This window comes from Perognathus longimembris, chromosome 6 (assembly GCF_023159225.1).
Source record: "Perognathus longimembris pacificus isolate PPM17 chromosome 6, ASM2315922v1, whole genome shotgun sequence".
Lineage (NCBI taxonomy): Eukaryota > Metazoa > Chordata > Mammalia > Rodentia > Heteromyidae > Perognathus > Perognathus longimembris.
Window position 1 is genome coordinate 29,737,255 of NC_063166.1, and position 23,707 is coordinate 29,760,961.

At 37.7% G+C, this 23,707-nt stretch overlaps 1 protein-coding gene across 1 annotated transcript in view; it reads left to right on the top strand.

Moving 5' to 3' along the window:
- LOC125353670 overlaps nt 1–23,707 on the top strand; it is a gene marked incomplete at its 5' end in the record, with an annotated part of 258,574 nt that overhangs the window by 183,095 nt on the left and 51,772 nt on the right. The window contains 2 exons of the mRNA XM_048349341.1: nt 5,402–5,565; nt 17,833–17,992. Of these exons, the coding sequence (XP_048205298.1) occupies nt 5,402–5,565; nt 17,833–17,992 (324 nt within the window). The remainder of the gene's footprint in view (nt 1–5,401; nt 5,566–17,832; nt 17,993–23,707) is intronic.

The following is a 23,707-nucleotide window of genomic DNA, read 5'->3' on the forward strand; positions in this document are numbered from 1 at the left end:
AATTTTCTACTCTGTTTCTAGCAATCTAAGAGGACATATGGCACTTGGGATAGTTTTTGAGGCTGAAACAGGAACTGGTGCTACTCTGAATAATTCCTGTGTCAGTCTCTCAGTTTTCTGGTTAACACTAAGTGCAATTTCAGAGAGCACTAAATTTTTTTTCATGAGACTTTGCAGTATCTGTAGTCTCAGCTACTGAAGATCACTTGGGCCCAGGAATTCCAGACTATCTGGGGTAACATAGTGAAAGTCCTATCCAAAAACAAATTCTTCCTATACCTGATACACCTTGATTTTAGAAGTAGAAGAAAACTTTGCCATTGGATCCTTGAACTGATCTATCTATCTATCTATCTATCTATCTATCTATCTATCTATCTATCTATCTATGTATACATATATATGTACATGTACACACATATACATGTATGTATATATGCATATATATTTGTGAATGTATACATATGTCATATCATTGCTACATATCATTTTAAAAAGATACAAAATCAATATGGTTTTTTTCTTGCTTTCAATAGAGATTCTTAGAAAATACTACACTAGAATAGAGGTCAAACAAAGGGAAAAGGTAAATGGTGCCATTCAGCAAATTATTCTTGAGACTCTATGTCTTGGTCCATTTTGTGCTTCTGAAAAAGAATACCCGAGACTATGACAAAAATGGCAGTCTAATAATAAAAGGCAATCTATAGTAAAAGGCAGTCTATAATAAAAATGTATTGTATAATGGGAAAGTCCAAGAATGAAGGGACAAGGTCTACAAGAACCTTGATGCATCACACTAGGTATATGGTCAAAGAGAGGGTGAAGGGGTCAAAAGATCAGACCCAAGGTGATAATGGAAGCAAGCAACTTGAGGAGATTGGGGGAGAGATTGGAGAGTTGGGGGAGAATGATGAATGGAGTGACATTGATCAAGATGCATTGTACTCATAAGCCAATGGGTAGAATGAAAGTAATTTTTCCAACCAGTTAAAGCAAATGAAAAAAGGGACCAAATAGACATTGATATGCCCTTCTGCAATCACCATTGATCTATTACTCAATCCATTCAGTAGGTCCCTTTTCCTGACACCTTTGCTGAGATTATATTCCCAAGATTTTGTAGACATATGGAGACTATAGCAGTCTATTTGAAATGGCTAGACTACAGGAGAAAGACCACAGCATTGGTCCCAAAGGGCTCTCAGTTCTGATCCCTGCTTGTACATTTGTGAGCTTACATGTCCAATCACCTCTTCCCAGCCTTTGTTTCCTAGATAGGCATTACAAGAGGTAGAATAATAATAAAGAGTAAACAGCGCTTATTTCACAGTACAGCTGGGAGAATCAAATGAGACTAATAGAATAAACCTTGAAAAGGCCACATGGGTCATAAAAAGATTTAAACATGCCAGCACCTGGTGGCTCATGCCTGGTAATCCTAACTACTCTGGAGGATGAACTCTAAGGATCAAGGGCTGTGGCCAGCTTAAGCAGAAAGGTCCATGAGATTCTTACCTCCCATTTACCAGCAAGAAGTTGTAAATGGAGAAGTGGCTCAAGTGGTAGAGCACTAGCTTTGAGTGAAAAAGAAAAGTGAGAGCTCAAGACCCTGAGTTCAAGCCACGTCCTAATACTGGCATACACATATACAAATAGAATAAAGATGAGAGGATCACAATGAAGGAATGTCATTTTTCTCTGTGGATAACACAGGATATGAGAACCATTGGCCTGAGGTACAGACAAGTACTTACAATCTAATGGGTGGATCAAAATACACACACACAAAATAGCATAGGCAGAGTGTGATGAATGCCATTTGCAAATAACATGCTTATTCATTTATATCTTTCAAGTCCTTGTCATGATAACACTTTCTTAGGGACATTTTCTACTGACAGCAATATTTAATAACACAGCCTACCCTTCTGATAAAGTTTTGATCTTGAACATTCCCCAACGATTGATGCACTAAAGATCTGGTTGCCATCATGTGGGGAGAGGTGGTGGGTCCCTTAGGAGATATGGCCTAATGGGGACATTAGGACATTGGGGATATGCATATAGAAGGATTGTGAGATACTGGATCCTTCTCCTCTCTTGTCTTTGCTTTCTAGCTACTATGAAGCAACTTTGTTCCACTACACTGATCATAAAGGATGTTTACAATGCATGGACCTCAAGTAGCAAGTTGACAAACCATGTACAGAAAGCCTGAGCCCAAATAAGCCTTACACCTTCTTCTTCTCCTCCTCCTCCTCCTCCTCCTCCTCCCCCTCCCCCTCCCCCCTCCCCCTCCCCCTCCCCCTCCCCCCCTCCTCCTCCTCCTCTTCCTCCTCCTCCTCCTCCTCCTTCTCCTCCTCCTCTTTGCTATTCCTGAACCTTGAATTTTGGGCCTGAGCTCTGTCCCTGAGCTTCTTTTGCTCCATGGTAGTATTCTACCACTTGAGCCACACACCAATTCCAGCCTTTTTCTGAGTAGTTTTTTGGAGGTAAGGGTCTCATCGACTTTCCTGGCCAGGCTGGTTTTGAATTGCGATCCTCAGATCTTCTCAGGCTCCTGAGTAGCCAGGAGTACAGGCTTGAGCCACTGGCACCTGGCTCCTTTACTCTTTATAAGTTGTTTATCTAAGGTAATTTGTCACAGTGATAGAAACCTGGCTAAGGCATCTTGTATACCTTTTCCACCCCCCTCTTTATATTATTTCTCGTACTGGCAATCATTTTAATGCCATGTATGCTATTTAATCTCAGTCTTACGTGTATGCTTACTACCATTTATACACCCACATTTCGCCCTGAGATCTGAGCAATTTTGACTAACTATATTCCCTCTTATCTTCTGAACTTAAGGACACCTAGGAAGTATTTGATAGGTATGGATCAAATCAGCGATTAGCCTCTGTTGTTCCTATTCATGCACCTTTTGGTTAGGTTATGATGCTGGCTTCCACTATGCATCACTTCTTGCTGTTGTTGATTCAATGACGAATACTCTTTTCTGATCTTTAAGGAACAGCAGACAAGTAAGGGCTGGCGAATTGAGAGCACAGCAGTCTTCATCAAGTTGTCATTCAGGCTCCCAGCAGCAGATCCACACTTCACTAGGAAGACCAAAATATATGGAGTACAAAAATAAAAGTGTTGGAGTTGAGCACTGGTGGCTCATGCCTGTCATCCTAGCTACTCAGGAGGCTGAGATTTGAGGATCATGGTTCAAAGCTAGTCTAGGCAAGAAAGTCTGAGAGTCTCTTATCTTCAATAAACTACTCAAAAAAGCAGAAGTGGTGCTGTGGCTCAAGTGGTAGAGTGTTAGTCTTGAGCAAAAGAAGCTTAGGGACAGGGGCTAGGCCCAGAGTTCAAGCCCCAAGATTGGCCAAAACAAACAAATAAACAAATAAATAAATAAGTTTTGGAGCAGCAGTCAAAGAAGTACTAGTTGAGAAATGGGACATCTAAATCCCAGTTATTGCCTAATTACTAAAGTATATTTTGGTGTAGGGAAAAATACCAATTAAACTATCTAGGCTTCTGTTTCCTTCAACACAGATGTGATCTGAATTAGCTACTTTTAAAAGTGCCCTATCAGGGGCTAGGGATGTGGCTTAGTGGTAGAGTGCAATGCCATTCCATTAGAGATCGTTTATGTCATTGGGACTAGGCTGGGCACTGAGAAGATACTATCTCGGGCTTCTCATAGCTTTTCATAGCTAACTCACTGGGAAACTTGTCTTGGCTAATGGCACAAACTAAAACCCCAATGACTGGAAACAAACCAATGGCATGCCTAGCATGCATGAAGCCCTGGGTTCGATTCCTCAGTACCACATAAACAGAAAAAGCTAGAAGTGGCACTGTGGCTCAAGTAGTAGAATACTAGCCTTGAGCAAAAGAAGCTCAGGGACAGTGCCCAGGCCTTAGGGCCTTAGGGCTGGCAAAAAAAAAAGTGCCTTTTAAAGCTATATGTAATTGTCAGTTTGAAATCTAAAGAAATTCTTTCCTCTTTCTTGTGCTGGAGGAAAGATAACCTTTCTTTATGATTCTATTTCCTATTAGTTCCTCTTGATATCATGAAAATCATAATTAAAAAACATGTTTTACAAAGCTCAAAGGTCAATGAAATCATAGAATGACAGTGTAGGTCATTAGTAATTTATATTTGTCCTTAAAGATCTCATCATTTTGCATTTATTTATAACCCCGAAATAAAACATGATTTTCTTCACCTCAACCAAGGGCTTATTTTTAAATTAACCTAACATAAACTTTGGCTTTTAAGCTTACATTAAATAGCCTGATAACTTTTTTATAAGTTTCTAAAATAAGCCATTTCTTTTATGCATAGCACAAATTAAATTCCTATCAAAGCTGCTTCAGAAATAAAGGAATATTTCCACCATCATATTTAATTTCTTCATATCTTGTGCTCATTAAATTCAGAAGTTAATAGCACATAAATAAAACATGGCTTTTTCTTCATGAATTGTACACTGAGCGCATGGATCTAAAGGCTTTGAAGGAAAAATGAGGAAAACCTTGTAAACTAAGCATACAAAAATCTAGTTGTTATTTCTTTGTGTAGCTGAAGATTTGGCAATTAGGTACTTAGAATATTTAGTATCATAAAGTATCTAGGTCATTAAATTAATTGAGTGTAATGATCAGTGCTTTATTTTATTTTGGTAACACTGGGGGTTGAACTCAGGGCTCTGCACCTTCTAGGCAAGTTCTCTACCATTCTGCTAACCCTTTCAGTGTTGGTTATTTATGTGATGAGATCTAGATGTTTGTGATGGAGATGAAGGGCAATAGTACCAGAGTGCACAGCCATTTTATTTGCCCTGTTGCTGGGATAACACACAGGAGTTGAAATGAACTAGAGGCATGAGCCATCACACCCCAGTTATCTGTACTTTTTTGATATTAAAATTTGTGTGTGGGGCTGGGAATATGGCCTAGTGGTAAAAGTGCTTGTCTCGTATATATGAAGCCCTGGGTTTGATTCCTCAGTACCACATATATAGAAAAAGCCAGAGGTGGCGCTGTGGCTCAAGTGGCAGAGTGCTAGCCTTGAGCAAAAAGAGGCCAGGGACAGTGCTCAGGCCCTGAGTTCAAGCCCCATTATTGGCAAAAAAAAAAAAAAAATTGTGTGTGAAGTGTGTATGTCTCTGTGTGTGTGTATGTTTGTGTGTACTGGTACTTGACTGAGGGCATTGTCCCTTAGCTTTATCCTTCAAGGCTGTCACTTTATATCACTTGAGCCACAGCTCCACATCCAACTTTTTGCTGGTTAATAGAGTCTCATGGTTTCAGCCTCTTGAATAGGTAGGATTACAGGATTGATTACTGGGGCCTCACATTAAAATATGTCTTTAAGAAACACATTTTCTTTTGGCAGAGGCTTATCCATAATGAGGAAACTCCTCTGGCTGATGCAGCAAAGGTCTACTGGGTGTTTGTAAGAACAAAGAAACCAGGAATTCTTGGTGTGATCATCACATTGCTACTTTACGCCCTCCTGTTCATCATCTCTTCCTTGATTTTATATGTGTACTGTCTCAGGTAAGGCGATTCAATTATTTTGTCCTCCAGAGTGGTGGTCAGTTTTATGTAGCCAGGTACAGGTCTGCACCACTACATATAGATTTTCGTCTGTAGAGATGGGGTCTTGTGAGCTTTTTGTCTGGGCTGGCCTCAAATTGTAGTTTCCCTATTTCTGCCTCTCCAGTAGTGAGGATTATAGGCATGAGCTTACAATAATCAGTGCTGTCCTTGTTATCCTGAGCCCTCTGTTACAGTCGATCCATTATTTACAGATGTAAGTTTTTATACAATAAAGTATCTTTTAGATATTCATGGATCAGATAAAGAGCAAACTTGAATAAAGTTATGTTCCACATGTTCTAAAAAAAAAAAAAAAAAAAAAAAAAAAAAAAAAAAGTACTAGTACATAAAATCCTCATGGAGAATACAGGAAAGGAATGCACCTAGATCTGCAGACAATTGGGAAAGAGGTCAGGACTTCAGTGGAAATAGAATACTTGTGTCTTTGAAGGTTTAATGTAATTCAAGTAGAAGAACCAGTAAATGTGTAAAGAGGTTGCATAAAGCCATATAGACTTTTTCTTTCTTTCTTTGGGAGGTACTATTATTTGAACATTGAGACCCTAGCAATTGCTGAACTTGTTTTCTTGGCAGGTTCTCTGCTACTTGAATCATACCAATTTCCTGGATTTTTTTGTTGTTGTGTCTTTGGAGATAAAAAAAAATTAATGACTTTTCTAGCTGGCATGGCTTTACACTGACATGCTCTAGATATTTGCCTCTTGAGTAGTTAGGATTGCAGGCCTGAGTCATCAGAACTAGCTAGGCTGTACAATGCACAGCTTTTGGCTGAGTTGAAGTTGGAAATGGCAGTCAAGGACCAAATGATAAAAGAATTGACCATCATTTTGTGGAATTTGAAAGTCTGGGTATATTCTAGTGGTCAAGTACAATATAATGACTAATTTTAAATGACTTTAATTTTAGGAGACTCACTCTTCTAGTAGAAACAGAAAGAAAGGTGGGTTTAACAGGGACCATGTTGGAGACAGAAAAATCTAGTTAGAAGCCACCACAATGGTCTAAGCAAGAAGGGTCACCACTTTAAGTAAAGAGAATGACATTGAATGTAGAGATTTAAGTAATCATTAAGGGGCATAATTGAAATTGTGGCTGAATGAATGTTGAAGGTGAAAGAAAGGATGGCATTGAATACAACCTCAGATTTTGGAGTTGAGTTCTGAGGGCTTATTGGAGTTCTCTTCAAGACAGGGATTAGACAAAATAAAATATTTTCAGGAGATAAATGATGAGTTAAACTCACACTCAGACTTACCACTGGGAATTTGTGATATTCTGGGGGTAAATATGCAGAAGTAGTTGGATAGATGAGGCTAGATCCTAGTGAAATCAGTGCAGATTGCAATTGTGGAGTTAAGCGCTGAGTTCAACTGGTAATACAAAATGGAGGGCACTCTGCAGGGAGGTAACAGAACACAGGAAGAAAAGCAAAGGCCCAGTAGCTACCCAGCTTTTTTTCCTCTTAGAACTATGCATGAATGGGAAGAGTTAGGAAAATTATCTTAAGTCCAGTGGCTTTAAAAATGAGTTCAAATGTATTTATAAGAAGCAATGAAGATTCAACAGGAAAGAGAATTACAGAAAATCCCAAAGAAGAAGACAGTTGACAAAAGTCTATGCCAACATAAGATGGAATACAAGAAGACATGACTTCCTGCTTTAGCGGAAGATGTGTTATGTGATATGGCAGGGCAGAGGGCTGAATGGAGGTTTGGGGCAGGCTGTGAAGGAAATTCACATACCATCATCTCTGAGGTAAACTCACTCTCAAGACTCCCTTTCATAGACTGATTTTCCTTTGATGTGTCCCTTGGGTCACTAGCAGAGCTGTAGTAAAAGTGTCTGTCCATTTCCCCAGGGTGTGTGTGTGTGTGTGTGTGTGTGTGTGTGTGTGTGTGTGTGTGTGTGTGCGCGCGCGTGCGTGTGTGTGTGTGGCATGGGCCCAGACTTGGTTTATACTTTGACATGTCATAAGTGCTGTATGTCATCCAGGGCCCTGAGTGCCCTGGGGAAAGGAAGTCTTCCCTGAGCATTCAGTTTACATTTGGCCACTCACTTGTAGTGTGGCTTAAGGCAAAGTTGTTCATTTGCTAGATGTTAGACATTTTCTTGTATAACATGGCAAAAGTAACACTTATGTGGAGATTTTATAAGAACCTCCTGATGGATAATCACTGCATTACTTGAAATTGCTACAGTTTCCCAGACAAGTTATAGACATAAAAGTATAGGTTGTGTAGGATAGACAAGTAAGTAAAATATTACTAGATATTATCTGGTAATATTGTATCATTAGTTCCCACATGAGCACATCTTTTCTCATTCAGAATAAAATGAATGTGTATAAGCATGTTATTTCTTGTCTGATATCTACATTTTTAATTATTTACATTCCCTGCAGAGTATGAAAAAGTAAGCAAATCATTAATGCAACAGATAATCAGGGCCTAGTCTTTTACTCGGTAAAGTAAATTAGTGCTTGCTTTATTTTTTTATTTTTATTGTCAAGGTGATGTACAGAGGGGTTGCAGTTATATACTTCAGGTAGTGAGTACATTTCTTGTCCAGCTTGTTACCTTCTCCCTCATTTTTCTCCTGCTTTTCATCTTCCCCTCTTCCCAGCTCCCTGAATTGTACAGTTGGTTTACAACATATTGTCATATAAGTATTTCTGTTGCTTTGGCTTGCCTTTTACCATTTGTCTCACCATTTTAATGTTCCCCTTCCCTTCCTTAATTCAGACAAACATTATATACAACACCCAGGGTATCAAAATGTTTGCTTTAAAATACTGAAATGCTTGGCTCTTGGAGAAGTGTAAGTAGGAGTGGTGAGAAGCTCAATAATGGGTGAGAAATGATTGAGAAGATAAAAGACAAGCTGGATTCAGCACCTGGACATTAGAGAGAGTTAGCGTGGAATCATTCAGCTTAACTAAGTCGTGCGCACTTCCTCTTTTGTGGCCTCCATTCTTAGCTTGACTTGGTAGAACTGTTCTTTGCTGTTGTTGAAAGTATTAACAGAATTTGAACTCCCAGCTTCATGTCCTCATTGGTCTTGCCTGCTAGTCTTGTATTCTACCACTTGAGCCATATCCTTGGCCTGGCCTTTTTTTTTTTTTTTCTGGTCCTGAAGCTTGAACTCAGGGCCTGGGCTCTGTCCCTGAGTCTCTTTGTTCTCAGGGCTAGCACTCTATCACTTGAGACACAGCACCAATTTTGGCCCTTTTGAGGAGGATATTGGGGATAAGAGTCTCACAGACTTTCCTACCCAGGTTGGCTTTGAACTGCAATTCTCAGGTCTCAGTCTCCTGAGTATCTAGGATTACAGGCATGAGCCATCCGCACCTAGCAAGTCTGACTTTCTGGCTGGTTAATTGAAGATGCAATCTTACGGGCTTTCCTTGAACCTTTACCTCTAAGTCTCAGCCCCCTGAGTAGCTAGGATTATAGATATAAGGCAGTGGCTCAGCTTGTCCTACGTTTAACAGATATTTTCTCAATTCATGTATGGTAAAGTCTTTTATTGTTTTATGATTTATTAAGAAATATCTTCCACATTTTGAAATTTTAAATCTATTTTATTTCATAGAGTTTGCCTTTGTCTGTTTTTTTTTTTTACATTGAACTGCCGGCCATGGTAGTGAGTGCTGCTACTTGGGAGGTGAAGTTGGGAAGATGATAGTTCTAGTTCTGTCCAGACAAAGAAATTGGCAGACCTCATTTCAAAAAAGGAGACTATATGGGAGGCATAGGTACAAAAATTATGATTTGAGTTTGGTCCAGGCAAAAAGTACTAGATAGATACTTCCTTCCTCATAAGGGCTAGCAGAATATCTCTACCTACCAATGAAGGCTCTGGGTCTAGTATTTCCATACTGCCAAACACAGACACGGACACACATACACAGAGAGACACATAGAGACACACAAACGTCACATGTTGTGGATAGCTCTAAAAGGAACACCAATTTATTTTTATTTTCTTGATCTTCACTGTGGATAAACACAAAATTGGTATCATCCCCAGGTTATCATTTACCATCTTCTCTTATTGAATTATAAAAAGTAAATTAATCATTTTTTATGTTCGTAATGTGATGGACAGGGTGAACTTTCTCTTGGAGCTTCTTGTGTAAAACTATCTGTTAAGAAATGTCTAGAAATGACCATGTCTAGGTAATGGCACAAAGGAGACCCATTACAACTGGTACTGTTTGGCCCCAAGCTTTCCTTCCAAACACAGCCTCCACTGATGTCTTGTGCATAATTATCTGTTATCCAAACAGTACCAAAGATCTACAGGCTGTTTACATATGTTTTATAATATGCAGAGAATGAGATATCACACTTTAAATGTCAGTTAGATTTGTTTAGGCTTTCATATTCCTGGGAGCTGTACACAAATTTAAAAGACTGGTAGTCAAGTTAATTAGTTTTGGGGGGTGCTTACATCTTCTTAATCGTTGACTTAATAGTTTCAAATAGCCTTATAAGTTTTAGCTGCTGTCATTTATTACTGAAGAAAATTAATTTAGATTCAAATAACTTAAAGACAGGTTTTGATGAGAATATTATGAGCATATCTATTGTCTAGGGAATGTGTAAGAGATAATCAAAGATTTTCTATGTTCTAAATCAATGTTCCTCAGTAAAAGGCAAAGTATTATTTACCATGTGGAGAAAATATGCTAAGCTTTGTGTATGTAGCTAAACAAAACTCACCTCCTAAAACCATTGCCATATTTAGAAGTGCTATATGCCCTGCTAAGCAGAAATGGACTGGGCACAGTATGCCATGCCTGCAGAGGAAAAATAAAAAGCACTCCTTCAAAGATCTAGACACAATAAAATGTGGGCTCTGCTAACCAAGTGACTGTTGGCAAATGCCTCATTTCTGGGGCTCCGCACACTGGGTGTCTCCGCTGTGCTCCTAGTGGGGATCCAGGCTGTCTTCTTTTCTATATGATCTCAACACATAGATTGTTCTGTTTCCTCCCACTTCTCCCCATCTGTATCTGAAAGAATCTGAGGGAGAGAAACACACACACACACACACACACACACACACACTACAGAGAGAGTGGAAAGAGACAGAGGCAGAGAACAGTTGTTACTACCTCACAAAGACAAAATAAAGCTGATAAGAGCTAATAATTCATTGATCATTTAGTGACATGACTTCTGGTGAATTAGATTTTCTTTTAACACCTCTAGTATTGGACAGAAACTAAAAGAATCTACCAGCATTTGTTGTTTTATCCCATACATACAAACCCAGAGTGTGAATTTTGCTCAGAAGGTGTGAAGAAGGTGGGAGGTTTTTGACAAAAGACAAGGTGCATTTTCTGCTTGGCACAATCCACTTCCTCTGCTGGAGTGATCCTGAGGGTCCCCTTGAATTTTTCATGTCTCTAAAACGATTCCCTATGAACTTACACCTCTTTGTCACTGACACAACTGAACCAACAAATATCAAACAAATGGAATAGTATGCATAAAAAAGGTAAGTTGAACTCTCCATGACAGATATCTTGATGTTATGTAAGTAGTCAAGCTCGAATAAGTACATTGTCACAAAGTAATGTGTATTCTTAGATGGAAGATGGGAGGCAAGGTTGTTCAACTTTTTTAGCTCTGTACCTAACGAAGTGTTCCTAGGTGCTGAGCACAGTGACTCAAGCCTAGAATCCTAGCTCCCTGGGAGACAGAGATCAGGGATTTGCCAGCAAGTCCCTGAGGGGAGAAGCAATACAAAAAAAGACTTTGCAAGACTCCATGTTGGTCAATGGTTGGATATGATGCCACATGTTTATCATTCTAGTGATGTGATAAAAGCAAATAAGAGGAATACAGTGCAGTCTCAGCTGACCTTATAAAAGGACTGGCATAGTGGGTTACATGGCAGATCATCTGTCCAGCAAACTCAAGGGTCTTAGTTCAAACCCCAGTACAGCCAAAAACAAAACAAACAAACAAACAAAAACCAATCAAATACACACAAATAAAATTCCAGGAAAACCTAGTGCTATGACACCAACGGAAAACGATATATATCTGTTGAGTTAAAAACATCCGTATATGAACCAGTATATTTTCTTAGAGAATATATATTTTCCACGTCAGATAAAATGTAGCTGGCAGGTTACTTGTTCAGATGGCATTTTTCTTCAAGTGCTTTGTTTGACATTGAACTTCGAACCAGAGTACACGAAGTGTGAAACAGTGAAACAGTATACAGAGCGATTAGACTAATCTCAATCATCTAAGTCTCTAATAGACTTGTACTCTAACTTTTTCCAACTTCAGAAATACAAGGCAGTAAGGAAAGAGACTGCTAGAGCAGTGCTTATCTCTGGGGGAATGCACGTTTAGTTAATACACATAAAAATGCAAAGAAGTAGGTGTGAAAAACACCTCACAGGTGCCAGATGCAATTCCCCTTCTTCCTTCTTGACAATCCTGTGTGCGCTCTGACTTGGTATTCCCGCGTCTCAGTTCTACCAGCCCCCTCCTTTGCCTCCCAAGTGGTCTTATTCTCTCTAATGATCTGATAAGTAGGTTAATAAGAGCATGCTTAGGTGCTTGAAACTACAGATGGGTTTGTAGTGATCTTTGTCACACATACGAAGGAGTTATCATTCTGTCACTTCAGGAAGACAGAAGGGCCCTCTGCCTTTAGTCTGGGTTCATGCTTGAGCAGCCTTCTTTGCCATTGACTTTGATCATGAGACTGGGACCTCATCAGTACAGAGCTTCCCAGGTGCTAAGACCTCACAGAAGAGTTCAGCTAGAGGAGGCATTGCTGTGGTTCTGGTAGTCTTGACAGTTTGGATTTCCTGGGGCAGAGCCTGAAAGGGATCCACTTATATGACCCAGTGAGCCCTCAAAGGACTCTGTCAGTAGGACCAGACATTTCAATCTGTACCTTAGAAAGAATAGATTTCCTCCCTAATCAATTCATTAGTAGCTCTTATAATCATTTCAGACCTTCCAAATATTGATTAAAATTATTCCTTACCTATGAATTAACAAATGGACACAATGCAGGGGCTGCCATTTTGTCAATATTATTCTTTGTTGTGAGCTTGAATCTGATACTGAGAATGCTAATAACAAAATTTAAAAAAATACAGACAAAATTGTGCTTCATTGAATGTGGTGTGTGTGTGTGTGTGTGTGTGTGTGTGTGTGTGTGTGTGTGTGTGTGTGTGTGTGTGTGATCCTGGGGCTTGAATTTAAGACCTGGGTGGTGTCCCTGAGTTATTTTGCTCAAGATTAATACTTCACCAGTTGAGCCACAGCTCTACTTCTAGCTTTTTGTTGATTAATTACAGATAAGAGCCTCACAAACTTTCCTGCCTGTGCTGACTGAAGAGCCATCCCCAGATCTCAGCCTCCTCAGTAACTAGGATTACAGATGTGAACCACTGGCACCCTGAACTTAAAAGCTTTAATCAACTCTAACAACTCTCTCTCTATATATATATACTTTAGTAGGAATTACTACTTGGAAAAGAAACTCATCATTTCCTTCAAGGCTCTCATTATATAGGATTTTTATCACAGTAAATACCCAAATTGCCTGGACATGTGCACATGCACTTGGGTATGGATGTGAAATCAGAGGAGAGAGAAAGAGAGAAAGAAAGAAAGAAAGAGAGAGATTAGAAAGGAAAGAGAGAGGGAACAAAGAAGCGAAGGAGGAGAAAGGAAGGAAAAGGGAAAGACAAGATAAAGAAGGGAAAGAAAAAAAAAGAAAGAAGAAATAAAAAGAACTTGAATGCTGCCCTTAACTCCTACTTCTCTTTCACTCTGAACACTCACCATCATGTATTCTAGAAATTCCTGAATGGTAGAATTTGTTCATCTAATTCCCCTGACTAATATCCCTCATCTCTCTCCTATCTAATTCTAACTTAGCCCTCCAACAAATCTCATAATACTTGTTCTGTCCAATCTGCTCTCACACTAACCAGGATAATTTTTAAGCCAAATGAATATAGTGATAATAGATAATATCTTTCTGTCACTGTCAGATTACCTCCTCTCTGGAGCCCATGCCTTCCTTCCATATCATGTGACTGTGATGTTCACAGTTCTAAGCATCACGGTGTCAACTTCCCCTTCTGTATCATTTGTCCCCTTCATGGAGTTCCCACCTTACCTCTTCTTTTCTGCATTCATCAGTTCAATCATATTCCCATATCATTTGCATATAATCAGCATGGGTGAGCATATGTTAATTTGAGAAACAGATTAATGAGGAGTGAATGAAGAGAACGACCAATGGTTTCCTTCCAAACTCCAACACACGTGTTGGAGGATGTCAACCTCATAACAAAGCATCTGTGATGGGTCTGGGAATGTGGTTTAGTGGTAGAGTGCTTGCCTAGCATGCATGAAGCCCTGGGTTCGATTCCTCAGTACCACACATGTAGAAAAAGCCAGAAGTGGCATAGTGGCTCAAGTGGTAGAGTGCTAGCCTTGAGAAAAAGCAGCTCAGGGACAGTGCCCAGGCCCTGAGTTCAAGCCCCAAGATTGGCAAAAACAACAACAACAAAAAAACCCCAAACCAAATCAAATCAAATCAAAACAAAACAAAAAAACCAAATACCTGTGATATGACTATCTGGAATTAGGCAGGGAGGGATTGGATGACTTCTCCACAAGGCACATAGGTTTTACCTTTTCAATTTCTCCAATTTCTGAAATTATTTCCCTTCGTTTATTCCTTTTCCCCTCTTGTCTTTCTGTTTTCTTCTACACAGTATAGTATCAAACCAAACCCATGTCAAGTTCTATTCCTACTAAATGCAGTGGTAGGTATTCAAGCGTTTCTAGAAACCAACAAAAATACCTTCATACCTTCACATATATATGTATGTATACATGCATATGTATATATATATATACATATATATGTATCATTTAAAGTCTTTAACAGTTCCGATAAAGAACATGTGCTATCAACATGTAAAAAAGTTAGAAGGATTTCAGCAAACCCTTGTTGATGCACTGTGGGTTCAGAGATTTCCCTATGTCTGCCTCAAATAATCATAGCATTAATAAGTGATTTCCAACTTACATCACTGCTCTACATGTAAAGTCACAATAGCCAATCCGCTTATAAGTTTTAAGGTTAGAAATAAATAATTACATTTGGTCATTATTCTTCAGATAGATATTTGCATTTAGAGATGTTTGACGTTACAGATTCCATCCTTTCTCTGACCCTTAAAATTGTACCATAGCTAAATGTTCACACTTGTCCTTTTTAGTTTTAAAAGAAATATCATATACTAGGTTTCTGGAAATGACCCTCATTCAGATGTGAACCAAACATAATAGCTTCTGCCACTCACCCAGCAATGAATTGCTGTAAATGTAGGACACAGGGCAGAGGACTTGGTAAATTACTTCGTTTCATTGGCCGTCATCAGAACCTATGGCATAAATACGTGACCTATTTCTATAAACAACAATGCCTGAGGCCTTACAGACAGGTGGATTGTACTTCCTCTTTTAATTACATTTTGAAGAAATAATTTAAAAATACAAAATTTTAAGACATCGAATAATAATTATATTGTTAAAATAAATCTACATTGGTGACTATCTCCCTGCTGTGTTATGTTTAATATAATATCATAAACTTTTAGATTTTGTTAAAAATACTGAAACCTACAGAAAGTATAATAATAATGTCATAGTAGTACATTTTTCTATCTTCACTAATTGTTAAACATATTTCCATGCTGGTTTTTTTTCTCTTCTTCTGTCACCTAATATTATTCAACATCTTCAGCTTTACATGATTCAATGTGATATTCACATGCACACTCATATATCAAGCAAGGCCATAGCTGAGCAAAAAGGTGTGTATTTTTAATCTAAATTTTAAATGGGAGCAGGATAAGTTAAAATAACTTACTGAATTAATCATGTCATGTATACATAAAGAATATATTTCCCTCTCTTTCATCAAGTTAGCTAAAACAACATTAGTTAAAGTAATTGGAACTGTTATATATTTTTTCCAGAAATATATCATCCTGTTAGTATCTTTGATTTTCTGAAGAGAATCAGAAAGTTGGAGGTTCAAAAAAATATACACAAAAGCATAAAGTATCTTTACATCTAAAAGGAAGGCATAATTTATTTTTTGGATATGTGTTATATTTCCTGAAAATATCATCACAAATGTATAATTATCAGTATTCAATTTATTTGTGTTCATATTTTACATCCAACCATACGGTATTTCCCCCTTGTCTGTGTAAACTGATTTTATAGAGCAGTAAACTATGCTGAAACAAAGAAAGGCTGGTGATTTGGCTCATAGCACCCAATCAGGAAGATTTTCTTTGGAAAATGCCACCCAAAATGGCAAGAGAAAAACTCTAAGTAAAAAACTAAAATGCAATTAATCTTTGTATAGTTTCACATATCCCAATGTGCTACTTTGTTCTCTGCCAAAACATTTGTCAACTGTCCTGTATATGGAGGTTTTGATGTTTCCATAATTATTTTTTCACATAATAAGAGACAGAAGTACAAAAAAGACAGACATTTTCCTTGGCAAAAGGAACAGAAGCCAGCAGAAACAGGACTGTGATTCCTAATTAATTCAAAGTTAATTACATTGTTGATAATCTTGCACTTAAAATCTTCATATACAAAATGTTTATGGCAGCAAATTGACAGTAATTTAACTACATTAAATCTTACCACCATTAAAAGAAGGGGATGAGTGTGACATTAAAAAAGCTTAAGAGAATGATAAAGTCTAGTTCTTGTTTAACATTCCAACTAGTTAAATCATTTAAGTGACTGACCTGGAATTGCAAAGCGCAGCAAAAGCAATGGGTACATTTCAAGATGGTACTGATGGGGTTGTGGATGTAGCTCAGTGGTAGAGTGATGGCCCAACATATGCAAAGCCCTGGCTTTTATATCTACTTCCCTCCATCCCCAGCAACATTGAATGAAAAAAGAAAGAAAGAAAAGAATAGAGTGTATGATGACAACAAACCATATGGCCAGTTTTGGAACATTTGTGGCTGTGAGCTGCAATTATGATGTATTTCACTGCAATTAATACAAAATAGTTGAAAAATCAAAGACATGTAAGTTTTCAACTTGACAATGAAGGTCAAGAAATCTATCCTCCTATTTTAATGAGTACATTCATATAAAAAGTCATAATTCAGTTAACAATAACAGCGGGGGTGAATGCTATTATAATGGGTACTCTAGTCAATCCTGGAATCTAGATTAGAACAAAATCAAATGATTCTGACCACTGAAATAAAATTCTTTACAAGTCTCCCCTTTGGATGTAGAGAATGACAGGCTTAGGAGATGCCAAGACATCTTGACAGCTCAGGTATTTTTCACTACAGTGCTGACAGAAATACATGGGAGATATTGGTCTAGCCTATGCACGATGATCAGGAAACTATGGTTAAATTGGTTCCACGTATACATAATGAGCCAGAGTGTGCCAAGCCACAAGATAAATACACTATTTTCCTAGGGTTTTAAACAATTTCTGGAATGTTAATCAAATAATATGTGTAAAAAGGAATGGGAAATATGAGCTGAGCAAATAGCAAATAAATAGAAAACAGTAAATAGGTTTTAGTTGTTGCACAACTAAAGCACATTAGAATAAATGCCAAAGGATTAGGGATAGTATACACATTTACAGTTCTCTGTCTATTGGAGTCCTTAATGGAAGCATAAGGCTCATTAGGGTCCATAAAACACAGTAAATGTCACTCAGTAATTTCAAAGAATTAGAATTTCTACAACAGTGCCAGGGCACTAAAACCAAATTATGAGAGAAGAACGAATCCACATATAATTCTTTTCAGACAAATTCCTAACATATAAATGAATAAGCAAACATTTCTTCTCTATACAGTCTATTACTTAGAAATCCAAAGCTAGTAGATTTATAGGAAATAAGTGTGAAAAAAGTATCTACATTGCTTTGTTTGGGTTATAATATTTAGTTAAGAAAGGTATTAAGCAATTTCTGTCATCTTAATCAAATAATGTCTGACAAAAAGAACTGGGAAGATGAGCTAAGTAAATAGCAGTTGCTAAGAGAAATACAACATGTCTTAAATACTTTAGAAAGCAAAAATAATTAAGATTTGGGAAAGCAAAAACAGATAACAACTGATCTTGTTCTTAGGTTGCACAATGACTCTTGGATATTAGATGCATTTCAGCGCACCCATAGTGAAGAAAACAAGTTCTTCATTCCCTATGATCTGGAGATTTCTAATCAGGAACTAAGTTACATAGTGAAAAGAGCTGGGCAGTGGAGAGGGATCAATGGTGAAAGAAGGAAGGTGAGTAAATGTCATGTCCTCTTGTCATTATTACAGTATTATTATGATTATCATAAGGAGGATTATGATTTTTATTGGTGACACTGGGGCTTACCATTTGAGCGATGCAGTATTCATGATAAAAGAAAATCCCTTTGACCTGTCCATAAATATAAATATCCACATACATAATTACTTAGATGGTGAAACATTGAACATGAATCAAGCCAGCACACTGCTCAGGGGGAGACAGGAGATTTGAAAAAGTAAAGATCATAAGTATATATAGGAAAGCAGCACAGCTCAACGAAATCTGGTGATCAATAGAAGGATGGAGAGGAAGAGAAACAGATGGGGACTAGGGAAAGGGGGTGTTTCTCTGCAGAGGATAAAGAAAGTTAAACAGTGTCAAAAGAGACTACTGGCAACTATGAGAAAGTAGCAAAGAAACCTGTTGAGGATGATATTTCTTAGAGGGAAGGGTGCAGGGAGTGGGATAGAGTGGGTGACATTGATTGGAATACAGCAAATATAAGTAGAGGTGTAGCAATTAAGCCTCCCTCCCATTACTGACAGAAGCCAGCAACAAAAATATAGTACATTAGTGAGTTGTTAATTTTTATATTGTTCATAAAAATATTTACTATTTTATTTTACACCATTTGACCAATCTTGCAGTTTGATTGCATATTGTTTTTATTTAAGAAAAAATGAGGCAAGGTTATATGGTTCTTAAACCTTAGAGCTTTGAGTTTTTAAGAGAGGAAGATATTGGGGCTGGGGATATGGCCTAGTGGCAAGAGTGCTTGCCTAGTATACATGAGGCCCTTGGTTCAATTCCCCAGCACCACACATACAGAAAATGGCTAGAAGTGGCACTGTGGCTCAAGTGGTAGAGTGCTAGCCTTGAGCAAGCAGAAGCCAGGGACAGTGCTCAGGCCCTGAGTCCAAGCCCGAGGACTGGCCAAAAAAAAGAGAGAGAGAGAGGAAGATATTGTGTACCCAGGTAGAGAGAGAGAGAGAGTGTGTGTGTGTGATATTGCAAACTACAAGGCTTATAAATAACAGGGAAGTTAGTAACAGGGCCTCTGGACACACACAGTGTTGGCTGTCATGTGACTCTGAGTGACTAGGAGGAAGTGCTCTTTACATCTTTTTTTTTTTTTTTTTGGCCAGTCCTGGGCCTTGGACTCAGGGCCTGAGCACTGTCCCTGGCTTCTTCCCGCTCAAGGCTAGCACTCTGCCACTTGAGCCACAGCGCTGCTTCTGGCCGTTTTCTGTATATGTGGTGCTGGGGAATCGAACCTAGGGCCTCGTGTATCCGAGGCAGGCACTCTTGCCACTAGGCTATATCCCCAGCCCTCTTTACATCTTTTTACATCTTTTTTTACATCTTTACATCTTTTTTACATCTTTTTTTTACATCTTTACATCTTTTTACATCTTTACATCTTTACATCTTTTTCCTTTGGAGATGGCTATGGCTCACTCTTAACAGCCAACTCAATGCCTTCCAGGTTGTATATCTCGTCATTCCCACCTCTGCTCTGCAAGATGCCTGTACATAACTTTTTTGTTTATATCACAGAGGATTCAAACTCAGAGTGTTTCTAGACCTGATCTTCTCTTTACTACATTTTCTTGTTTAATCCAATTGCTACAGCTAATATCTAGTCCCTCAATACTCAACTGTTAAAGAACAAGCAAGCAAAGCCAGTGCCAGTGACTCCCACCTGTAATCCCAGCTACTCAGGAGGCTGAAACCTCAGGATCAGTGTTCAAAGCTACTCTGGGCAGGAAAGTCTGTGAGGCCCTTATCACCACTAAATTACCATAAAAGCCAGAAGGGAAGGTGTGACTCAAGTGGTAAAGTACTAGTCTTGAGCAAAAGCAGCTCAAGGACAGGTCCCAGGCCCTGAGTTAAGCTTCAGGACCTGCACATAAAAAGGTAAACAACAACAACAACAACAAAAAACAACACAATTCTTGGCCAACTTCTTTCTTTACCTTCCTTAAACCTCACCTTACAGTGTCCTTACCTTCACAATGTCTGTGAATTCATTCTTCACTCCTGCCACAGTGACATTTTGAACAGGTAACAGTGACCCTGCCTTCCTTTGTTATATACCTTTCAGTAACTTTCTATTGCTTGGAAAAAGAAAAGCAAAAATTCTTACTGTTGTGCAAATGCCATTTGCTGTGATTATTTCCTACATTTTCAAACTCATCTCTTATATCCACACCCTCCTGTCTCACTCAGCCTTCATCTTTTCAAAAGTAGGAATACACAATAGAACATATGGCAAGCATGTGATATGTTTCAGTATTGTATACTGCTCCATTATACGTATGGGTAATCACTTATTCCTCATTTACAGTGTAAATAACAAAGCCCTCTCCAGGCCTCAGATTCTTTGTAGATTCAACCATAACAGAGACATTTCTTTTCTGTCAAAAAACTGAGTGCTGTCTGGGTGTGCCAGCATTTCACATATAATTTGAGAGTTTCCTAGTCATGTGATCTTTCTGTTTTAGACTAAAATCTTCTTTTAGAATCATGGTGACTTCTCCATTTCTATGTCTTCAATCTCTGATAGTTTCTAGAGCATAGTATGTATTTGCCAGTATTTATATGTACAATACATAAAAGAATGCATACCTGCATGGATGTTTGAATAATCAAACATAATTAACTTGCCCATGGAATGAACATGTAACATACCTCATCCTATTTCTTACCTGACAGAAACTTAAAACATCAGATTTTTAAAAATTCCATGTGGTTTCACCATACTCAATATGGCTTGAATTCTACTTATTTGATACGTAACAAATAGTACAGCAGTTATTTCTAGGATCAATGTCCCTGAACTGAACTAAAAACAAGTTGCTTTTTGCCATATATTCATTCTGGGTTCTATTTGAAACATCCCTGACTAACTGCACGAGTTTTAAAGGTTCAAAATTACTGAAATTAATTAAGCAAAGAGCACTTCCTCTCCAAGATAATTTCACAGTGCCTCGGGTAGATAGAGTGAGTTTCATTTCCGAATTAAGTTTCACAACATGGAAGTTTAGGAATTTGGAAGCAATCCAAAGTTACATACTAAAATGATTTGAGTTGAACAACAATATCTTTAAAAAAGGAGAAAAAGAAACCATTTGGATATCCATTAGTTCTATTTTAACAAGAGAAGGAAGGAGAGAGGAAGGAAGAGAAATAGAAAGGGAGGAAAAGAGTGGGGAGAGAGAGGACCAGAGAATTTAATACTTAGGCACTAGTGACTACAACTATTTAATTTTTCATATTTAATATGTATGGTGCTCTTCTTTGTGAAATGACTTAGCTCATCTATGATGCACAGGAGTAGAATATAGGAGATCTCAGACTTGGTAAATCCATAGTGCCATGTGACCCATTCAAATGGTTCAAAGAAAAGACAATTTAATTTGATGTACTTAAGCAATTCAATGAAAAGCACTGGGAAGTTTTTGACTTAAGAGTGAGCCATAGATAGACATGTATACATCAAGATAAATAGCTGCCATTCTCTACAAAACCTACAGAGTCAGGCTTCATCAGAGGTGAGGGTCACTGAGACGCTGAGGAAAATCATTCCAAAACCCATAGGACACCTGTTGTTTCTTATCATGAGGATTTTGTTAAGCATACATAACACTCTCAAATTTAAATGCACACACACACACACACAAACCCAAACATATTTCCTGTTATATTTCTTCATGTCCTGGATAATTACCTCATGAAGCATTCTGTTATGATTAATTTTTATATGATATTCTTACATTCTTTGTTTAGTTTTGTTCAGTAAGAAACTAAAGATGGCTAGTGGAATAATTTAGGGTCTGACCTCAATATATATATAGTGCCAGTTGAACTGAGACCAATCATCTATAATCTAAAATGCCAAAATGAAGAATAGAATAGATATACAATGTAAAACTATTTTCAGTAAGTAGTTTAGAATTCTGCTCTAAAAGTTTGGACTAGATCCTTGCCACTATACTGTTAAGCACAAATTTTTTATTTCATGGTCTGAAATAAAATATTGCCTCACAAATGGATACCTTGTAACGTGCTTAATTTCTCCTTATTAAATTGAGAAATGCAACGGCATAGAACACATTTTACAAGTATGATAAAATTTTAGGATTATTGCATTTTACAATTTTTATATTGTTCATATATATAATTTGTCATTTGTACATGGATATCCAGATGATAATTTTGATGCATTTTCTCCATTTTTTTTTTGTTAAGGAGAAAGGTCACATTCAGTAGTCAGAAAAGACATCATTCTATTAAACTAATTTGCCTACATGCAAATTTTGTCATTTTTACCTCATTAACTATTTATCAGGGAGTAAAAAAATATATATATTCATGAAGGGGCAGCTCACAGCCTGACGGAGCTGGAACTAATATTTTGCAACTCTAATGATTTTTTGCATCCTTAATTAGATAGCATAAGGTTGATATGATTAGGTCAGGATGTAGTGTTTTTCATTAAAATACATTTTAGAAGCTGTATCCATAATCTGCCCTTGCAATTAAATAATGAGCCTATGAATTTAATATTATCGACCCAATTATTATCCCATGCAAACGTATACCTTTAATAAATCTGTGCCGTAGGACCTTCATTAGCAACAGAAAGAATGATATATCTAGGTACATAGATTGAATGTCTGTGGCTACATGTATATAATGGTTTAAAATATATCAAGAAGTAAGGCTTCAGTATCTAGGCACTTAATTGCAAAATGTGCCTCACTATTTGTTGAAGACTAATTTATATTGTAATCATTTTCTTAAAGAAACTAACACTTTGAAATGGGTTACTGAAGCTCATAAAAATAGTCAGATATTAGGTGGAAATGGAGTGTTAGAGCCAGCTATGTGTTAAGGAATAATGGTATATAGGTTTTGAGATTAAGTCAAGAGCAACACTGGAAAGCATAAAAATCTCACAAGTCTTATTTCTCCAATGCCTATATTAGCCACAGACACCACATGCAATTAATGAGGATTATTATTATTATTTTTTTGCTGTTATATAGTAGCACTGTTTTCAATAACATATGGCTGTACTGTGAAGGAACTGTTTTTATTTATATCATGAGTCTACACAGGGAAACATACACACAAAGAAACAAACCTAGTTTGCTCACCTGACAACTGATCACCTATGTTTTTGTCAAGTGCTAGGAGAGTGATAGCAATGATGATTGAAGATCTCAGCTCTTTTCCATGAAATTCTTTGGGGGAAGGTTATGTGCAACTTGTAATGTTTCAGTAAAAGGAGAAAATTTTAACAACGGAACCCATGTTTGAAAATGAGCTTTATAGAAAAGTATTAAAGCATTGCTAGCTACACAGTGAGCTGCAGGCAATGTGTCAGTGGGGCTCCAGCCTTTTTCTTGTAGTGCTCATTTATTGTTGGGGCATGTAAATCAGGGTGGGGGAAAGCTTTGATCAGACTCATGAAAGACAAGGAGGTAGCCAAACAGATAAAATGCAAATATGTTGCTAAGGATTTGCAGTGGAAACTTTTCCATCCTGAGAAAAGCAAAATAAACACCAGGAAGTAGGTTTTTGAAATGGGTGGGGTATGGCCAGGGAGAAAGGGCTAGACAAAAGAAGAGAAGATGTGGAGAACAAAGTCAAGAATTCAGTATAAAATAAGAAGAGTGAGGAAGGGTAGGTAGGAGGGG